This window comes from Ruditapes philippinarum, unplaced genomic scaffold, assembly GCF_026571515.1.
Source record: "Ruditapes philippinarum isolate M1 unplaced genomic scaffold, ASM2657151v2 ctg10692_1_1_1_1, whole genome shotgun sequence".
Classification (NCBI taxonomy): domain Eukaryota; kingdom Metazoa; phylum Mollusca; class Bivalvia; order Venerida; family Veneridae; genus Ruditapes; species Ruditapes philippinarum.
Genome location: NW_026853354.1, coordinates 43,494 through 66,344, shown reverse-complemented (window position 1 = coordinate 66,344; position 22,851 = coordinate 43,494). Strand labels below are relative to the sequence as shown.

The following is a 22,851-nucleotide window of genomic DNA, read 5'->3' as shown; positions in this document are numbered from 1 at the left end:
AAACTTGGTGTATAGCAAGCTTATATGAAGACCTGGCTTGGTATTGCATTTGGACCCCCTGGGGTCAAGGTCACCGTTATTTAATGGTTTCCGGACAATAACTACAGTTAGGAATGAGATATTGTTATCAAACTTGGTGTATAGCAAGCTTATATAAAGACCTGGGTTGGTATTGCATTTGGACCCCCTGGGGTCAAGGTCAAGGTCACTGTTACTAAAAATAGAAAAAATCTCCAGACAATAACTAGAGTTAGGAATGAGATATTGTTATCAAACTTGGCGTATAGCAAGCTTATATGAAGACCTGGGTTGGTATTACATTTGGGCCCACTGGGGTCAAGGTCACTGTTACTAAAAATAGAAAAATGGTTCTCTGACAATAACTTGAGTTAGGAATGAGGTATTGTAATCAAACTTGGTGTATAGCAAGCTTATATGAAATCCTGGCTTGGTATTGCATTTGGACCCCCTAGGGTCAAGGTCACCGTTACAGTGTTACTAAAAATAGAAAAATGGTTTCCGGACAATAACTATAGTTAGAAATGAGATATTGTATTCAAACTTTGTGAAAAGCAAGCTTATTTAGAGACCCCAGTTGGGATTACAATTAATTGAAATATTTCTTTGTTCACAGTTGATAGTTTGTGTTCAAATTTTTCTTCAGACTACTTATTTTTCAAAAAGTCAAAGTTGCTGGTGGGGGTATTAATCACCTTCAGTGATAGGTCTAGTTTATATTAAGAACATCTTTAAGGCTATCCTTAAAAAAAAAGTTTGTTTGCAGTAATGCGACCGACTCACAAAATTTGCCCCTACTCAATTTTTTTTTCATGGTCTGAATAATTTTTTTTTTTTTGAATCAGAAAATTATGCCTTGTGCTTCGTTTTCGTTCTTTTAAAGGTTAATAGAAGAAATAAAATGTAGTTCTTATTAAATTAGAATTCAGTTATCAATTTATTAATTTTTACAAGATTATCAAAGCAAATATTGTCAAGCATTTTGAAATTTCATGTCTATTTGGGAGTACAGTTCAAAAAAAAAATCAAAAAAAAAATCGACCTACCTACCCCACTTGAAAATTCTGGGTCGGGTTACTGCAAACAAACATTTTTTTAAGGATGGCCTAAATTCAAGATAAATTTTAGGGTAATCGAGAAAAAATTCTCAAAATGGTTTCATTTTTTTCAAAGTTGAATAAAAATTTCCTAAAATTCATTTACATTGATAAAAAAGTATGTCAATCAGATGACTTTACCACAGACCTATTTTAGAAATCCTCAGAAAATGTATAAGTTAAAAAAAGATCAATTGAGATCATTTTAAATTAATGTTTTGACCATATATAAAATTTGTTGTATAGAATAGTAAGTATTATAAATCACATAACTACATTTTTATGAAAGAAAATATAAAAGAATTGTTATGTTTTCATTAGCTTAAGAAGAAAGACTTCATTATAACTACTGTAGACTTTGATGAAATTCTGGGACAAATCAAGGAAGAAATGAAAAAAGTTCTAAAATCAATTGAAGATGCTCCAACTTATGAGGAATATGAGGAGCTTAAAAAACAATCTGAAGAACATGAAACCCAGATATTCAAACTAAATGAGGTAAACGTAACATTTCTAGTGTTTATTTCCAGTTATATACTGGTGCATGCCTTGCATACAACATGGTTTTTAGAGAACTTAGTATCGTTGTTTCCGGTAAAAATATTTGTACTTCTATTCCACACAACCATGGTTTTAAGAGAACTGTTTATTTCTGGTTGATACTTGTACATGTATTCCACAAAGCCATGGTTTTAAGAGAACTGTTTGTTTCTTGTTTATACAGGTACATGTATTTTATACAACATGGTTTTAAGAGAACTTTGTTCTGGTTTATACAGGTAAATGTATTCCATACAGCCATGGTTTTAAGAGAACTTTGTTCTGGTTTATACAGGTAAATGTATTCCATACAGCCATGGTTTTAAGAGAACTGTTTGTTTCTGGTTGATACAGGTACATGTATTCCACACAGCCATGGTTTTAAGAGAACTGTTTGTTTCTGGTTGATACAGGTTTATGTATTCCACACAACCATGGTTTTAAGAGAACTGTTTGTTTTTGGTTGATACTGGTACATGTATTCCACACAGCCATGGTTTTAATAGAACTGTTTGTTTCTGGTTGATACTTGTACATGTATTCCACAAACAATGGTTTTAAGAGAACTGTTTGTTTCTGGTTGATACTGGTACATGTTTTCCACACAGCCATGGTTTTAAGAGAATTGTTTTTTTCTGGTTGATACTGGTACATGTATTCCACAAACCATGGTTTTAAGAGAACTGTTTGTTTCTGGTTGATACTTGTATATGTATTCCACACAACCATGGTTTTAAAAGGACTGTTTGTTTCTGGTTGATACAGGTATATGTATTCCACACAGCCATGGTTTAAAGAGAACTTTGTTTCTGGTTGATACAGGTAAATGTAGTCCACGCAGCCATGGTTTTAAGAGAACTGTTTGTTTCTGGTTGTTAGAGGTATATGTTTTTTTCCTGGTAATATATTTGTACATGTTTTAAATGCAACATGGTTTTAAGAGAGGACTGTTGGTTTCCAGTTGATATACTGGTACATGATTTCCACACAACCATGGTTTTAGAGAACTAATGTTTGTTTCCAGTTAATATACTGGTACATGTTTTACATACAACCATGGTTTTAAGAGAACTTATGTTTGTATGACAGACCAGTATTATTAGCTTGTCAATAAAGTTAGCAAGCTTTGTGAGTTCATGATGTCCATTGTCTGTTGTTACAATGATTGATAAAAATTTAACTGGCCTTGGTGGAAAATTTATCACTTATTGAATACATTTACACAAAAAGACACACAAGATAAATTGGAATTAATTCCATTACATGAAAGAAAAAAATAAACAAAATATAATATACAGATAAATGTTATGCTGTTAAAAGCATGTAGAGCGATCCAACTTACAAAGGCCAAGGTCACAGGGGCCTTGATTGAAAAAGCTTGTCCATCAAATAACTTACGATTCCTTTGACCCAGAGTCTTCATATTTGGCATGGAGGTTAGTCATGATGATTTGATGACACCATTTGATTTTGAGGTCACTGGTTCAAAGGTCAAGGTCACAGGGGTCTTGACAGGAAAAAGCCTGTCCGCCAAATAACTTAAGATTCCTTTGACCCACAGTCTTCATATTTGGCATGGAGGTTAGTCATGATTATGAGATAACCCTATTGATTTTGAGGTCACTGGGTCAAAGGTCAAGGTCACAGGGGCATTGACTAGATAAAACTTTAAGATTCCTTTGACCCACAGTTTTCTTGTAAAAATGTTCGGGTTACTGCAAACAAACATTTTTTTAAGGATGGCCTAAATTCAAGATAAATTTTAGGGTAATCGAGAAAAAATTCTCAAAATGGTTTCATTTTTTTCAAAGTTGAATAAAAATTTCCTAAAATTCATTTACATTGATAAAAAAGTATGGCAATCAGATGACTTTACCACAGACCTATTTTAGAAATCCTCAGAAAATGTATAAGTTAAAAAATGATCAATTGAGATCATTTTAAATTAATGTTTGACCATATATATAATTTGTTGTATAGAATAGTAAGTATTATAAATCACATAGCTACATTTTTATGAAAGAAAATATTTAGAATTGTTATGTTTTCATTAGCTTAAGAAGAAAGACTTCATTATAACTACTGTAGACTTTGATGAAATTCTGGGACAAATCAAGGAAGAAATGAAAAAAGTTCTAAAATCAATTGAAGATGCTCCAACTAATGTGGAATATGAGGAGCTTAAAAAACAATCTGAAGAACATGAAACCCAGATATTCAAACTAAATGAGGTAAACGTAACATTTCTAGTGTTTATTTCCAGTTATATACTGGTACATGCCTTGCATACAACATGGTTTTTAGAGAACTTAGTATGTTCGTTTCCAGTTAATATATTTGTATTTCTACTCCACACAACCATGGTGTTTAGAGAACTGTTTGTTTCTGGTTGATATACTGGTACATGCATTTCACACAGCTATGGTTTTAAGATAACTGTTTGTTTCTGGTTGATATACTGGTACATGCATTCCACACAGCTATGGTTTTAAGATAACTGTTTGTTTCTGGTTGATATACTGGTACATGCATTCCACACAGCTATGGTTTTAAGATAACTGTTTGTTTCTGGTTGATAAAGGTATATGTATTCCACAAGAGAACTTTATATGTTTTTTCCCCAGTAATATATTTGTACATGTTTTAAATACAACATGGTTTTAAGAGAGGAATGTTTGTTTCCAGTCGATATACTGGTACATGATTTCCACACAACATGGGGCGTCCGTGGCCGAGTGATTAAGGTCGTTGACTTCAAACAACTTGCCCCTCACCGCTGTGGGTTCGAATCCCAACAGGGACTTTGGATTCTTTCATGTGAGGTAGCAATCCAGCCAACTTATGGATCGTAGGTGGTTCTACTCAGGTGTCCGTTCGTGCCTTAAATAATGCACAGAAGGGCACCTAAGGTCTTCCTCCACCAGTGAAGCTTGAACATCGTGATATGACCTATAATGTGTTGATGTGATGTAAAATCCAAAAACAAACAAACAAACACAATCCACATAACCATGGTTTTAGAGAAATAATGATTGTTTCCAGTTAATATTCTAATAATGCATGAATTACACACAACCATGGTTTAAGAGAAATAATGATTGTTGCCAGTTAATATACTAATAATACATGAAATACACACAACCATGGTTTTAGAGAAATTATGATTGTTTCCAGTTAATATACTAATAATACATGAATTACACACAACAATGGTTTTAGAGAAATAATGATTGTTTCCAGTTAATATACTAATAATACATGAATTACATACAACCATGGTTTTAGAGAAATAATGATTGTTTCCAGTTAATATACTAATAATACATGAATTACACACAACCATGGTTTTAGAGAAATAATGATTGTTTCCAGTTAATATACTAATAATACATGAAATACACACAACCATGGTTTTAGAGAAATTATGATTGTTTCCAGTTAATATACTAATAATACATGAATTACACGCAACCATGGTTTTAGAGAAATAATGATTGTTTCTAGTTAATATACTAATAATACATGAATTACACACAACCATGATTTTAGAGAAATAATTATTGTTTCAAGTTATATACTAATTAAACATGGATTACACGCAACCATGGTTTAAGAGAAATAATGATTGTTTCCAGTTAATATACTAATAATACATGAATTACACACAACCATGGTTTTAGAGAAATAATGATTGTTTCAAGTTAATATATTAATAATAAATGAATTACACACAGCCATGGTTTTAGAGAAATAATGTTTGTTTCCAGTTAATATACTTATACATGAATTACACACAACCATGGTTTTAGAGAAATTATGATTGTTTCCAGTTAATATACTAATAATACATGAATTACACACAACCATAGTTTTAGAGAAATAATGATTGTTTCCAGTTATATATTTATTATACATGGATTACACACAACCATGGTTTTAGAGAAATAATGATTGTTTCCAGTTAATATACTAATAATACATGAATTACACACAACCATGGTTTTAGAGAAATAATCATTGTTTCCAGTTAATATATTAATAATAAATGAATTACACACAGCCATGGTTTTAGAGAACTAATGTTTGTTTCCAGTTAAATACTAATGCATGTTTTACATAATGCTTGGTTTTAAGATTCTGTATTTATCTATTTTATGATCACATCCGTTTTATTTGTGCCGTGTGGCGGCTGTAAAAGTCTCCCCGTACATTTAATCAATGATGTTATATTTTCGATCCTTGAAGATCGTTCAGCACGACATTATTGTTGTGCTTATGGTATTTTTAGCTTTCAATTTTTCGGTATTTTCTAGTTGTGTCGTTCCAATATTCCTACTTAAATAATGTTGAATCACCCCTAGGATATGTTGCCTGCTTTTTAAATTTGTCTTTTGACGTCTTATCTGTGATACGCAGGCTTCATAACCTCTGATCCCCTTTCAAAATTTCATTTTATTTAGTTCCGCCCATTGTTTTACTGTTTAGGGCACACGCTTTTTGTGTCGCCTCTACGGAGTAGTGGCGACATATAGGAATCACTTCTCCATCGTATGTCTGTCCGTCTGTCTGTCTGTCCGTCCGCACTCACAGGAGAGTAATTGTGTGGCTAGAGGGACAATAGGTAACTGTTCTTTGATGTCATTCATTCCATAATGCTTTAATGTGGCTATTTTCTTTTGTGTAGCTTAAAATAACAATAGAGAGAACAATAGAGTAGCCACATAATTACTGTCCTGTGAGAACGTCCGTCTGTCCGTCCGTCCGTCCGTCCGTCACAAAACTTGTCGGACTACTCCTCACAAACTACTGGTGCAATTTCATCCAAACTTTACATGAATGATCAGTACGCCGTATGAACACATCTGCGGATGTTTCTAAATTCTAAATTTTACTATTTCATGTTAAATGTTGAATTCTGCTTAAGCCGGTGCTAGGGGACGTGGACGGTAACTTGCACTTTCCTGAGTACCGTCAATGAACAGGCTCAATCAAACCGAGCCTGCAACATTTTCAATTTTGCCGTGTTGGGCTTTCTTTAGAGATTCTGTATTTATCTATTTTATGTTTGTATGGCAGACCAGTATTATTAGCTTGTCAATAAAGTTAGCAAGCTTTGTGAATTCATGATGTCCGTTGTCTGTTGAAGCACAGAACAGAAATTGGTATATAATTCCATTACATGATAGAAAAAAAAATCAACAACTTACGGTATACAACGTCACAAGCGTGAGTTATACCCCCAGCACAAAAAAGTTGTAAGGGGAGTATACTGGAATCAGCTTGTTCATCCGGCCGTCCGTCGGTTTTTAGCTCACCTGTCACAAAGTGACAGGGTGAGCTTTTGTGATCGCTTTTCGTCCGGCGTCCGTCTGTCAGTCCGTAACCTTTTACTTTAAATGACATCTCCTCATAAACCACCAAGCCAATTTCATCCAAACTTCACAGGAATGTTCCTTTGGTAGTCACCATAAAAAATTGTTCAAAGAATTTAATTCCATGCAGAACTCTGGTTGCCATGGCAACCGAAAGAACAAACTTTAAATATCTTCTTTAAAAAAAACCCAAGAGCTAGAGCTTAGATATTTGGCATGAAATATCTTCTAATGAGTGTCTACCAAGATTGTTCAAATAAAAGCCCTGGGGTCAAAATTTGCCCTGCCCCAGGGGGTCTTTGATTTCCCTATTTGCATATAGTAAAAACTTAAAATATCTTCTTTTAAAGATTCCAAAGAACTAGAGCTAAGATATTTAGCATGAAACATCTTCTAGTGAGTGTCTACCAAGTTTTTTTTTTCAAATAAAACCCCAGGGGTCAAAATTGGCCCCGCCCCAGGGGGTCTTTGATTTTCCTTATATTTGTATAGCAAAAACTGAAAAATCTTCTTTGAAAAAACCCAAATTGCTAGAGTTTAGATATTAAGCATGAAACATCTTCTAATGAGTGTCTACCAAGTTTGTAAAATAAAAGCCCTTGGGTCAAAATTGGCCCTGCCCCAGTGGGTCATAGATTTTCCTTATATGTATATAGCGAAAACTTAAAAAATCTTCTTTGAAAAAACCCAAATAGCTGGAGTTGAGAAATTAAGCATGGAACATGGAAATACTTACTCATAGATATATATCTGCGGGAAAGTATCGAAACCAGTTCTAATTACATCATGTAGCTATCCAAGTGTTGCAGCATAAACATATCGTACAGATTACTAGTATGAAAGAAAAAAACAAAATACGATTTTCAGAATAACAGTTTTGGTATTTGGTACAAATACTTTAGCACCTGCGAGTTGTTTGTAACATTTCTATTATCTGTATCCTATTGTATTGTACTAAAGTTTAAGCCGGAGGGTAAACATAATCGTTTAATACAGGTTAGGCAAATTACAGTACCGTTTAATTGATTTCCGTCTGTTTGCCTTTGAATGGCTAATCAGTAATACATGACAAACACAGTGAACACATATCAAATAATTATCAAACTTTATTGACATATTTTTAGACAGACGGTTTCACTTAACATGAAGATAAGCAAGCTATCAGAAAGATCGATACAGATATAAATGCATTCGTCGCACAATAAACGACTACACGTAAGTGAACGGACAGGACAGAAAATATCCGAATGCCAAAGGGTTTTTTCGGGAAAACACGAATTTATGTTGACGCGAAATAATTATTTTGGACATTTTGCCTCAAATTCGCGAAATAAGGTTCTCGCGAAAAATAAGTGTTTTACAGTAATAGCCCTGGGCTGTCAACTGGCATCGCTCCGGGTGCCTTTATACAGGTGAGCGACCTCAGGGCCATCATGGCCCTCTTGTTCCTTGTCCGCCCAATCACTTAAGATTCCTTTGACCCACAGTCTTCATATTTGGCGTGGAGGTTATTCACGATGAGTAGATGATCCCAATTGATTTTGATGTCACTGGGTCAAAGGTCATGGTCACAGGGTCTTGACTAAATAAAGCCTGTAAGCCCAATAACTTAAAATTCCTTTGACCCAGTCTTCATATTTGGTGTGGAGGTTATTCACGATGAGTATATGACCCCAATAGATTTTGAGGTTGATGAGACAAAGGCCAAGGTCACAGGGGCCTTGAAAGAAAAAAGCTTGTCCACACAAAAACTTAAAATTCATTTGACCACAGTCTTCATATTTGGCATGGAGGTTAGTCCTGATGAGAAGATGACCCCTATAGATTTAAAGGTCACTGGGTCAAAGGTGAAGGTCACAGGTGCCTTTACTGAAAAAAGCCTGTCCGCCAAATAACTTAAGATTACTTTTACCAACAGTCTCCATATTTTGTATGGAGGTTAGTCACGATGAGTAGATGGCCCCTATTGATTTTGAGGTCAAAGGTCAAGGTCACAGGGGTCTTGACTGAAAAAAATCCTGCCCGCCCAATAACTTGCCCAAAATTTTTTTGACCCACAGTCTTCATATTTGGCATGGAGGTTAGTCATGATGAGTTGATGACCCCTATTGATTTTGAGGTTGATGGGACAAAGGCCAAGGTCACAAGGGCCTTGATTGTAAAAAGCTTGTCCATCACATAACTTAAGATTCCTTTGACCCACAGTCTTCATATTTGGCATGAATGTTAGTCACGATAAGTAGATGACCCCTATTGATTTTGAGGTTGCTAGGTCAAGGTCACAGGGGCCTTTTTTTAAAAACCCTGTCTGCCTTATAACATAAGATTCCTTATACCATCAGGCTCCATATTTTGTATGGAGGTTAATCATGATGAGTAGATGATCCCTATTGATTCTGAGGTCACTGGGTCAAAGGTCAAGCAAGGTCAGACGGGCCTTGACTAAAAAAGCTTGTCTGTCCAATAACTTAATGTTCCTTTGACCCACTGTCTTCATATATGGCATGGAGGTAAGTCATGATTATAAGATAACCCCTACTGATTTTTAGGTCAAAGGGCAAGGTGACACGCAGGCTTTTGTTTAAAAAAGCTTGTCCGCCCATTGACTTAAGAATCCTTTGAGTCTTCATATTTGGTACTGAGGTTGTTTATGATTATTAGATTTTGAGGTCACTTGGTCAAAGGTGACAGGGACCTTGACCTTAAAAAGCTTGTTGGCTCAATTGCTTAAGAATGCTTTGGTCAACAGTCTTCATATTTGGTATTGAGGTTGTTTATGACTAGTAGAAAACCCCTATTGATTTATAGGTGACTGTGTCAAAGGTCAATGTCACAGGGGCCTTGACTACAATAAGCTTGTTTGTTCAAATGCTTAAGATCCTCAGTGTATTGATGTTGACATTTTCACATTTGAAGAATGTAGAATACATAACTTAGCAATGCACTGGCTTACTTACCTCAGCTTTGGCAGGGCTCTAAATGGCCACTGTTGATTCTGACAAAGTGGTAGGCGGGGGTATTCACGCCAAGACAGTGGCAGTTCTAGTTTTATATGGAGCAATTTTCTTATTTACAAAGTATGCCCATGCATGTTCCACATACCTGTGATGCCAGTAGAACCACTGCCTAAATACCCCAAATGTTTTAACCGTTTGATAATCTGTTCGATTTTTATATCGGGTATACTGGAATTAGCTTGTCCGTCCGCCCAGCTGTCCGTCCGGCCGTCGGTTTTTTCTTGTCCGCCCAATAACTTAAGATTCTTTTGACCCTTAGTCTTCATATTTGGCATGGAGGTTAGTCATGATTAGTAGATGACCCCTATTGATTTTGAGGTCACTAGGTCAAAGGTCGAGGTCACATGGGCCTTGACTTCAAAAAGCTTGTCCGCCCAATAACTTAAGATTCCTTTGACCTACAGTTGTCATATTTTGCATGGAGGTTGGTCATGATTTGTAGATGACCCCTATTGATTTTGAGGTCACCAGGTCAAAGGTCAAGGTCAAAGGGGCCTTGACTTCAAAAAGCTTGTCCGCCCAATAACTTAAGATTCCTTTGACCCACAGTCTTCATATTTGGCATGGAGATTAATCATGATTGTAGATGACCCCTATTGATTTTGAGGTCACTAGGTCAAAGGTCAAGGTCACAGGGACTTTGACTTCAAAAAGTTTATCTGCCCAATAACTTTAGATTCCTTTGACTCACAGTCTTCATATTTTGCATGGATGTTGATCATGATTAGTAGATGACCCCTTTTGATTTTGAGGTCACTGGATCAAAGGTCAAGGTCATAAGGACTTTGACTTCAAAAAGTTTGTCTACCCATTAACTTAAGATTCCTTTGACCCACAGTCTTCATATTTGGCATGGATGTTGATCATGACTATAAGGTGACCCCTATTGATTTTGATGTCACTGGGTCAAAGGTCAAGGTCACAGGGACCTTGACAAAAAAAGCTTTTCTTCTCAATTGCTAGAGAATGTCCTGTCCGCAATGTATTGATTTTGACATTTTCACATTTGAAGCATGTAGAATACATAACTTAGCAATGCACTGGCTTAGTAACCTCAGATTTGGCAGGGAGGTTGTCCTTGAGCTCTAAATGGCCACTGTTGATTCTGACAAAGTGGTATGCGGGGGTATTCACGCCATGATAGTGGCAGTTCTAGTTTGATATGCTATTTTACTCACCTGTCACAAAGTGACATGGTGAGCTTTTGTGATTGCTTTTCGTCCGGTCGGATGTCCGTAAACTTTTACTTTAAATGACATCTCCTTATAAACCACTAAGCCAATTTCATCCAAACTAAGCAGGAATGTTCCTTTGGTAGTCAACTTTAAAATTGTTCAAATAATTAATTCCAAGCAGAACCCTGGTTGCCATGGCAACCCAAAGAAAGAATTTAAAAGAAAACCGCAAGAGCTAGAGCTTAAATATTTTGCATGAAACATCACCTTGTCAGTATGTACCAAGTATGTTCAAATAAATGCCATTGGGTCAAAATTGGCCCTCCCCTGGGGTCATTGATTTTCCTTATTTGTATATTATAGTAAAAACCCCAAATAGCTAGAGCTTAGATATAAGGCATGAACATCTTCTAGTAGGTGTCTACAAAGTTTGTTTAAATAAAAGCCCTGGGAAAAAATTAGCCTTGGCCCAGGGGCCTATATACAGGTGAGCAATTTCAGGGCCATCATGGCTGTCTTAATTAAGTAAATTTTGACTGTAAATAAATGGTGGCTTGTTTTTGAGACACTGGCTTGTTTTCAAGACAGCTTATTATCAGATTTTTAGGGAATATCTCTGTAAAAGTCAGTATCATACTGTTTTGTAATAGTCTGAATGGCGATTAAGGCGACGCGCGCTGTGTTGAAAACTCACACCTGCAATGAAATATGGCTTAGAAAATAATTTTGCTGAGTTATAATGTATCATACATACAAGAAAATAAGAAAATACAACTGGTGACAGAATCACCATTATATGAAAATAAATATACAGCATTTCCTATTTTGAATGGGATTGTTAACCTGTTGACAAAATTTTATTTTAAGAATATTAATCATTTCGTTAAAGGCACTCGCCTCCAGATTGTAAATAAAAAAATGAAGTAAAATTTCAAGGAAACAGTTAATACTGGACTAGGTTCAATGAATCATTAATTTTTCCAATTCCAAGCTTAAGTTAAAATTTATTTTACAGCCATGACATATTATTATATGATATAATTGATCAATTATAATTTTAGGACAACAAATAACTACAAATATCCAAGCCAAAGTAGCAAGTTTATTTCCCCATATGTTTGATACAATCCCGGATTCCGTGGTCAAAGGTCTTGATATTGTCCTGTACAATCACATGTTAAGAATTCGCAGGACAGAACATACCTAAAAGATCTATAAAATTATGATGCAAGTATATTAATCATATAAACTTGTAATCTGAACTTGGTAAACCTGGAGGTGCTTGAGGCCTGGTTGGTGGTGTGTCTAATGTCCTTGATGGCACTACCTTAATGCTTACTGTGTGTTCATCATAGAGATATGCTGCCTCTGACCGCTAACAGTTTAACTGCAGGGTACTTAAGGTTTACTTCCGTATCTCCAAACATCCATCCACAAAACTGAATTCTATGATATCGCAAAATATGTTTAAATTTTTTTATGAAACTGATATGGCTAGATGGCAGTCTTTTTACTTCCTATTATGTGAAAAAATTAGTTCTTATTAGCAGATAAATTGACAAAAATATGGCAAGTAGAACAATATTTGAGATAACTCGAAAACTACTGAAAATATTTTATAAAACTTGAAATATGGTGATACAGCCCAAGTATTTATCTTAAATAGTAAAATTATGTTCATGTATGATTGCACGAAAAATGTCAAAATGAAAAATTCTTAGTAGAGAAATCATCCTGTGCAATGAAATTGATTTTCATTGACTGAAATTTGATTTGATGTTTTTTAGATATATTCACTGTATGTGAAAGAGACTGACTGGAAATACCAATACATGTATATAACATTATACAATAGATAGTTTAAAAAAAACTGAATAAAACACAGTTATTTGCATTATTTTTTTATGTTGTAGGAGATAAAAAGACTCAAGGTAGAAGATTCTCCTCAACAAAAACAGTTAGAGTATAAAAAGGCAAAATCAGGTATGTGACAAATGTATATAGAATATGAAAAAGCTAATAAAGCAGGTATGTTATATAGAATATGAAAAAGGCTAAATCATGCATGTTATATAAAATATGAAAAGCTTATATCAGGTATGTTATATACAATATGAAAAGACTAAATCAGGTATGTTATAAAGAATATGAAAAGCCTAAATTTTGTATGTTATATATAATATAAAAAGGCCAAATCAGGTATGTTATACGGAATATGAAAAGACTTAATCAGGAATTTCATATAGAATATGAAAATGCTGAATCTGGTATGTCATATATAATATAATATGAAAAGACTAAATCAGATATGTTATATAAAATATGAAAAGGTTATATCAGTAATGTCATGTAGAATATGAAAAGACTAAATAAGGTATGTTCTATAGAATATGAAAAGCCTAAATATTGAATGTTATATATAATATAATATGAAAAGACTAAATCAGATATGTTATATAGAATATAAAAAAGGCTACATAACGTATTGTATATCTAATACGAAAAGGCCAAATCAGGTATGTTATATAGAATACGTAAAGACTAAATCAGAATATGTTATGTTGAATATGAAAAGGCAAAATCAAATATGTTATATAGAATATGAAAAGGGGAAATCAGGTATGTTATATAGAATATGAAAGGACTAAATCAGGAATGTTATATATAATACGATAAGACTAAATCAATCATGTTATATAGAATATGAAAAAGCTAAATCAGTTATGTTATATATAATGTGAAAAGACTAAATCAGATTTGTTATAAAGAATATGAAAAAAGGCTAAATCAGGTATATTATATAGAATATGATAAGGCCAAATTAGGGATGTTATTTTGAATATGAAAAGTTTATATCAGGAATGTTATATATAATATGAAATATGCCAAATCATATATGTTATATAGAATATGAAAAGACTTAATCATGCATGTTATTTAAAATATAAAAAAGGTTATATGAGGTATTTTATATAGAATATGAAAAGGCCAAATCAGGTATGTTATATAGGATATGAAAAGACTTAATCAGGAAATGAAAAGCCTAAATTAGGTATGTTATATAGAATGTTAAATGTTTTAACAGGTATGGTATATAGAATTTAAAAAGGATAAATCAGGAATGGTATATTAAATATGAGAAGGCTAAATCAGGTATGTTATTAAGAATATGAAAATACTAAATCAGTTATGTTATATACATGTAGAATGTAAAATAGGCTAAATCAGGTATGTTATATAGAATATGTAAAACCTAAATCAGGTATGTGATTTAAATAATAATGATTAGGCTAAATAACGTATGTTATATAAGATATGAAAACGTTAAATCAGGTATGATATATAGAGTATGATAAGGCGAGATCAGGCATGTTATATAGAATATGAAAAAAGACGATATCAGGTTTCATGTTATATAGAATATGTAAAACCTAAATCAGGTATGTGATTTAAATAATAATGAAAAGGCTAAATAATGTATGTTATATAGGATATGAAAAGGCTAAATCAAGTATGATATATAGAATATGATAAGGTGAGATCAGGCATGTTATATAGAATATGAAAAAGACGATATCAGGTATGTTATATAGAATATGTAAAAGCTAAATCAGGTATGTTATATAGAATATGTAAAAGCTAAATCAGGTATGTGATTTAAATAATAATGAAAAGGCTAAATAATGTATGTTATATAGGATATGAAATGGCTAAATCAGGTATGATATATAGAATATGATAAGGCGAGATCAGGCAAGTTATATAGAATATGAAAAAGGTAAATCAGTTATGTTACATAGAATATAAAAGGGATAAATTAGGTATTTTGTATAGGACATGAAAAGGCTTAATCTTTTGATTGTTGTCATTAACTAGCTTCAGTCTGTTCAATATTTGCTGACTTACTGATTTGTCTTTACATTTCAATGAGGCCCCCAATGATGTGTTCTATTTCTTTTATATATTTCTGTGATAATCTGTCCAGGTCTATACTTATTTTTTGTATCATTTACTCATTGATTTGTCCTTTATAATTTGATGTCATATTATCATTTAAATTACAGAATGGCGAGAAAAGCTGATAGAACAGTATCACAAAACCCTGCTGCAAGTTCCTACAACACCTTTACAACCAAAAAGTGAAAAATGTAGCTTTAATGAGATTTATATTAGACCCAAAATAACGAGGGAAATAAAAGTAGAAAAGGGGGAGACAAAGGAGGTGGAGGTTAAAACAATCTCAGAAATCTTCACAAAGGAGGGAGTCCCACAAAAATCTGTATATGTTCTAGGAGATGCAGGGTCAGGTAAAACTAGTTTTTGTAAATATCTGGTCAACTGTTGGTGTTTGGCACATAGTGAGGAATATGAAGCTGGCAATGAAAACAAAGATGGCAATGGTAAACAAAGAGGCGATAATGAAGGACATGAAACACATGGAGCTGGAGGTGTCGATGAAATTGGTTTTGAAGAACATTCAAAAAGGGGAAATGATATTGTAAACGAAGAGGTAAAGGGGAAACATAGTAGAGACATTGAAAACGAAGAGAGCAGTAAGACACATCCAGGTATTAATGATAAACGAGGAAATGAAAAACATGTGGGTGACATTAAGGAAAATGGAAGTGACAGTGATGACATTCAGGATAACAGTTTTGGCTTAATACACTCCGAGTCCCACAATTATGAGTCTGATGATATCTTAAATGAATCCCATAGTGACGGCTCTGATGGTGACTTAACAGACTCTGAATTTGACAGTGATGACTCTGAATATGATAGCAAAAATTATGAACTGAAATTCAATGGTGTAAAAGAGATGAAGAAATTTGACTTTGTATTTTACATCCCTCTAAGACAGTATAATCAAAACATTGACACTATTGATGAAATGCTTCTAAAACGTTATCAAATGAAAATGTTAAACACACTTCTTGAAGAGGAATCCTCTAGGGTTATGATTTTGCTTGATGGCTTAGATGAATGGTCCTCTGAAAATGTCCCAGAACATAGTATCTTTAAGGAGTACACAATAGTAACTACTTCGCGGCCATGGAAATTTCATGCATTAAGTTCAAGTGATGTGGAGATTGAACAGTCGCTGAAACTGAAAGGGTTTGATTTTAGATGTGAAAGGGAAATGGTAGATAGAACAGTCTCTCAATTAAATTCCAGCAGACATGCTAGTAAATCTGCCTGGGTTTGTAAACAAAAGCTAACAGAAAAGTCTCTGAAAAATTTAAAACAGGTACCAATTATGCTACAACAACTGATTTGTCTATGGTTTGACGGTAAACTCGATAAAACCTCAAGATGTGCCATCTACACCAGTATGTTAGAATTATTCTTCACCTGGAATGACATGAAAACTACAGGAACAAGTACTCGACTCATGAAGGGGACCCAGAAAGTAGATCTTCCTAAATATTTAGCCGATAAAACCAAATTAAGATTAAACCGCCATTTCATTTATGAAGTATCACGGTTGGCTTATGAGACACTATTTAATTGTCCGAAGGATAAATCCTTGACATTTGACATTTGTATGTTTGATGAACTAGAAATATCAGATGAAGTAAGAGAAAATTGCTTGAAACTTGGAATAATTACAGAAGATGAATGTCCAAGTTTATCTGTATCAGAACCATCAAGCTCATTGTTCTCTTTTATTCACAAATCAATGCAAGAATTTCTGGCTGCAGTGAATATTGGCATCAATTTCAATGCAAAAATTGGGTTGTCAGATAGTACAGGAAATGTTGAATTAGTCAAAAAGTTTATTTGTGAGGTTTTTCGGAATTGTTCAACAGTAAATGACATATTAGAGCAGTCAAATGTCATCATTATGCTATGTGGTCTAGAATCTAGATTAGCAACACATGTTTCAAAATACATATATGATACTGTGTCAGAAGACTCTCGTGTTCAGGAATACAGGAGAACAATAAGTAGTAACATTTATAGGATCATCGTTGTATTACTGATATTCAAAAGCTTATGTTTGAGTCAATGGAAGAATTAAATGCAGCATGTAGTATAGGAAGTAATCCTGTATTTTATATAGGAGATTTGGTCATTGATGATAGTGATGATTGTGATATTGTTTGTTCAAGTATTGATCAGCATCAAATTGTTCCTGACTCTGTTCTGTCTATTTATGTAGATGACATCAACACAAAAAATGTTAAATTTACAAAATATTTACCAATGTTTCATCATCTTGAAAAAATTGAAATAAAATATGAATTTGAATCACAAAGGTTATCAAGTACACAAAGTGATAGTACACAGAGTAATGAACAGATGATTGATGAGATAAACAATTGTGTTTCTGAGACAATTAAAGTAAATACTTTAACATTAAAATCTCTGTCTCTTGATGTGTCTCTTACACTGACAAGTATTACCCAGTGTGTAAAACAGTTGTTAGTAACCTACCTAGTATGATCAATCTTGTAGCAATAAGTATGAGTGGTATAACAATGAGTCATGATGATACTACTACATTTTGTAATTTTCTTGAGAGAACCAGTCATCTTGAACAAATACATCTTTATAATGCTAAATGTGAGTGTGAGAACCAGCATGGTGTAAATTTATCAAAACATCAACAACTTCAGTACCTTCATAAGGAGCACTTATTTTATGTTAAAGGTAAATATGATTCTAGCTCGACTTTTTTATGAAAAAAAAATACGTGTTGTAACAGTCATTGCCGTCCGAAAACTGTAACTTTGATCATAATTTTTAGCTTGACTTTTCAAAGAATATGGAGAGCTATTGCAGTTGCGTCGGCGTCTGCATTGGTGAAAGTTTTTTGTAAAGTTTTTCCTTATATGTGTATAAAACATTTTAGCTCGTCTGTCACAAAGTGACACGGTGATCTTTTGTGATCACTTTTCGTCCGTCTGTCGTCCGTCCGTAAACTTTTATTTTAAATGACATCTCCTCATCAACAGCTAAGCCCATGTCATCCAAACTTCACTGAAATGGTCCTTTGGTGGTTACCTTTATAAATTGTTCAAAGAATTTAATTCCATGCAGAACTCTGGTGGCCATGGCAACCAAAAGAAAAAATACCTTTAAGTATCTTCTTTAAAAAAAAAACAAAGTGGTAGAGCTTAGATATTTGGCATGAAACATCTTCTAGTGAGTGTCTATCAAGTTTGTTCAAATAAAAGCCCTGGGGTTAAAATTGGCCCCACCACAGGGGGTCATTGATTTTCCTTATATGTATATAGTAAAAACTTAAAATTCTTCTTTTAAAAAACTGAAAGAGCTAGAGCTTAGATATTTGGCATGAAACATTGACCCGCCACAGGGTGTCATTGCTTTTTCTTATATGTATATAGTAAAACCTTAAAAGATCTTCTTTTAAAGATCTTCTTTTAAAACAAACTGAAAGAGCTAGAGCTTTAATATTTGACATGAAATATAGTCTGATGCTCGTCTACCAAATTTGTTCAAATAAAAGCCCTTGGATCAAAATTGGCCCTGCCCCGGGGGGAGGTCATTGATTTTCCTTATATGTACATGTATATAGTAAAACCTTAAACATCTTCTTTTAAAAAACCCAAAGAGTTAGGGCTTAGATATTTGGCATGAAACATCTTCTAGTGAGTGTCTATCAATTGGTTCAAATAAAAGCCCTGGGGTCAAAATTAGCTCATTGATTTTCCTTAAATGTATATAGTAAAAACTTAAAAAAGCTTCTTTTAAAAAACTGAAAGAGCTAGAGCTTAAATATTTGGCATGAAACATTGTCTAATGAGTGTCTACCAACTTTGTTATCCCCCGCCGATGGAATCGGGAGGGGGATATAGTTTTGGCGTTGTCCGTCCGTCCGTCCATCCGTCCGTCCGAATTTCATTTCCGGAGTAGTTCTCTGCAACTAATGGCTGGAATTCAACGAAACTTTATGGGAATGTTGATCAGCATGTGAAGTTGTGCACCTAGGTATTTTCGTCTGGATATATTTAGTATTTTGAGAGTTATTGCCCTTGACTTAGTAAAATGTCTGAATTTCGTTTCCTGAGTAGTTCTCTGCAACTAATGGCTGGAATTCAACGAAACTTTATGGGAATGTTTATAAGCATGTGAAGTTGTGCACCTGGGTATTTTCATCTGGATATTTTTAGTATTTTTTGAGTTATTGCCCTTGACTTAGTAAACGTCCGTATTTCGTTTCCGGAGTAGTTCTCTGCAACTAATGGCTGGAATTCAACGAAACTTTATGGGAATGTTGATCAGCATGTGAAGTTGTGCACCTAGGTATTTTTGTCTGGATATTATTAGTATTTTTAGAGTTATTGCCCTTGACTTAGTAAACGTCCGAATTTCGTTTCCGGAGTAGTTCTCTGCAACTAATGGCTGGAATTCAACGAAACTTTTTGGGGTGCTGATCAGCATGTGAAGTTGTGCACCTGGGTATTTTCGTCTGGATATTTTTAGTATTTTTAGAGTTATTGCCCTTGACTTAGTAAAATTTTGTAATTTTCAACTTGTGTCGCATGTAACTCAAAAAGTATTTGACCTAGAGCCATGAAACTTTACAGGAATGTTGATCAGTATGTGTAGTTGTGCACCTGGGTATTTTTGTCCGGATATTTTTACTATTTTTTGAGTTATTGCCCTTGACTTAGTAAAATTTTGCAATTTTCAACTTGTGTCGCATGTAACTCAAAAGTATTTGACCCAAAGTCATAATACTTTACAGGAATGTTGATCAGCATGTGAAGTTGTGCACCTGGGTATTTTCGTCTGGATTTATTTAGTATTTTTAGAGTAATTGCCCTTGACTTAGAAAATGTTTGCAATTTTCAACATGTGTCGCATGTAACTCAAAAACGATTTCACATAGAGTCATTAAACCTTATTGGAAAGTTGCTCAGCATATTTAGTTTGTTCCTGGGGTTTTGCTTGTGGATTTACCCAGTATTTGTAAAGTTATTTCCCTTGACTTAGTAAAAACTGTTTCATTATGTTGTTATTTGATCCTTGAGTGCTTGAGTTAGAATCGACAAACTTTACAGGAATAATGATCAACATCACTAAATTACAGGAATAATGATTCACCTCACTGTGAAGCTATGAACCTGGGACTTTGCATTTGGATTTTTTTCAGTTTTGTTAGAGTTATTGCCCTTGAATTACAGTAGTTTAAATTTGCAATTTTCAACTTGGGGTTTGCTTGGGGATATATTCAGTATTTGTAAAGTTCTTGCCCTTCACTTAGTAAAAAGATTTTTAGTTTTCAAAAAATATTTGACCTAGAGTCATATGATTGACAGAACAGTGGCGCCCTGGGGGCACCCGTGTCCTATGGACACATTTCTAGTTTTTATTAAAGAAGAATTAAAATGATTTGTTACAATAACATTTAAAAATATTTGAAAATTGTGAGATCCCTTCTTGATGCCTTGAAAATGGCAATAAAGTCTGGAGATTAAGATGTTTTTACATCTAGGTGAGCTATTGTGATCCCCCACCGTCCGTCGTTGTGCGTCGTCAGCAATTTCTTTAAACAACATTTCCTCAGAAAAAAATGACTGCACATTAACCAAACGTTATAGGAATGATCCTAGGGTGGTCCCCTGCAAAATTTGATCAAATGGTTCCGGTCTGTTGCATAAGTAGGTCACAGGGCCAGAAAAGGAGTTTCAAAAATGCAAAATTAAAATATTGTGTCTGAAAGTACAAGGCCTAGAGCTTTGATATTTGGTATATGATATAACCTATAGGTCCTTTACCAAAATTGTTCAAATTTTAGCCCTGGGGTCAACATTATTATTGTTTGCTTAGATATTAAGCATGAAACATTTTCTCGTGAGTGTCCATCAAGTTTGTTCAAATAAAAGCCCTGGGATCAAAATTGACCCCGCCCCAGGGGTACTGATTTTCCTTATATGTCTATAGTAAAAACTTTTAAAAATCTTCTTTTAAATAACCCATAGAGCTAGAGCTTAGATATTAAACATGAATCATCTTCTAGTGAGTGTCTACCAAATTTGTTCAAATAAAAGCCCAAGGGTAAAATTGGCCCTGCCCGGGGTTCTGATTTTCCTTTTATGTCTATAGTAAAAACTTAAAATATCTTCTTTTGAAAACCCCAAGAGCTAGAGCTTATTTATCATGAAACATCTTCTAATGGGTGCCTACCAAGTTCGTTAAAATAAAGCCCCAGGGTTAAAATTAGCAGGCCCAAGGGCCTATATATAGGTGAGCGACTTCGGGCCACCATGACCCTCTTGTTTAACAGATATTCTTGTCGGAAGGAACAAGGCTTAGAGCTTAGATATTTGGTATGTAGTATCACCTATAGTTTCTTTACCAAAGTTGTTCAAATTATAGCCCTGGGTCAAAATTGGCCCCTCCCCAGGGGGTCATAGGTTTTCATAATATGTATATAATTAAAACTTAAAAAATCGTCTTGTTTGAAGGTACAAGGCTTAGAGCTTAGATTTTTGGAATATAATATCGTCTATATGTCCTTTACCAAAGCTGTTCAAAGTATAGCACTGGGTCAAAATTGGCCCCGCACCAGGGGGTCAATGTTATAAAGTAAAAACTTAAAACATTTTTTCTCTGAATTGGCAAAGGCTAGAGGTTAGATATTTGGCATGAGGCATTGTGTAGTGGAACTCTACCAAGATTGTTCAAATTATAGCCCTAGGGTCAAAATAGAATTTAAGACCTGGTAACTTCACTTTTGTATATCAATTGCATTTAGTACTCAGATGTGTGCGTTGGGGCCAATGGCCCCCTTGTTTACTTAGTCTCTTAGTTAATGTTTACATGTAAGTTTTACATATCTCTGTCAAAAGGTAGACCTGCATTCAATTCCTGTCCTTTCCATTAGTCCAATGCCATTATTTTGATAACTGTTCTAATTGTCGAGCATGCTGTCATCGGTCATCTCTGATTTGCTTATTTCCAAATTTATGCCCCTTTTATACTCAATGAAAATCATGGTGAGCTTTTTGCTTGTAAGCTGGTATCTCTCTTTACTACTGAAGGGAATGGAATGAAACTCAACATACATTTTCACTCTGATTTTTAACATGATTTGCACAGGTCCCACAACTCTGATTTACTTATTTACATATTTATGTCCCTTTTTATACCAAATGAAACATCTTTGTGACAACTCTATCGAACAGTCGAGCATTGCTGTCCTACGACAGCTCTTGTTATGCACCCCAAAGTATTTAGTAGATGCTTGTCCGTCTGTCACAAAACTTGTGCAGACTACTCCTCAGAAACTACTGGTGCAATTTTATTCAAATTTGCAGGAATGATCAGTACCAAGTCTTGTTGTGCATATCATCAGCATTTTGTAGTTCAATGATTTTTGTCACAGTTATTGCCCTTTAATAATTTTTTGATAGTTTGTCCGCATTTCTTCTCTTAAACCACAATTCAATTTCAATGAACCTTTACAGGATTGATCTTTAGCTCAAGTTCTTGTGTTTATTGCACCGGTTTTCTGGTAGAATGATTTTAAGAAGAGTTATGACTCTTGAATAAAAAGATTAATTTTTTGTGTGTTGCCACAAAAGCTTGTCTGGACTACTTCTCAAAAACTACTAGTGCAATTTCATCCAAACTTTACAAGAACGATCAGTACCAATTC

General features: G+C 34.1%; 2 protein-coding genes across 3 annotated transcripts in view; both read left to right on the top strand.

Moving 5' to 3' along the window:
• Nucleotides 1–1,425: 1,425 nt before the first annotated feature.
• Nucleotides 1,426–17,341, top strand: LOC132736604 (uncharacterized). 2 transcript variants are annotated; one of them, XM_060723763.1, is made up of 3 exons: nucleotides 1,426–1,613; nucleotides 13,133–13,202; nucleotides 15,284–17,341. In XM_060723763.1, the coding sequence occupies exons 1-3, from the start codon at nucleotides 1,506–1,508 to the stop codon at nucleotides 17,239–17,241; spliced, it is 2,136 nt and encodes a 711-aa protein (XP_060579746.1). In that variant the 5' UTR covers nucleotides 1,426–1,505; the 3' UTR covers nucleotides 17,242–17,341. The 2 variants fall into 2 exon arrangements, with proteins under 2 accessions (XP_060579746.1, XP_060579745.1); XM_060723762.1 differs by lacking the exon at nucleotides 1,426–1,613 and adding an exon at nucleotides 3,708–3,886.
• Nucleotides 17,342–17,607: 266 nt separating this feature from the next.
• Nucleotides 17,608–22,851, top strand: part of LOC132736605 (uncharacterized) — a 48,146-nt gene continuing 42,902 nt past the window's right edge. The window contains exon 1 of the mRNA XM_060723764.1: nucleotides 17,608–17,873. Within this exon, the coding sequence (XP_060579747.1) occupies nucleotides 17,663–17,873 (211 nt within the window). The 5' untranslated portion in view covers nucleotides 17,608–17,662. The remainder of the gene's footprint in view (nucleotides 17,874–22,851) is intronic.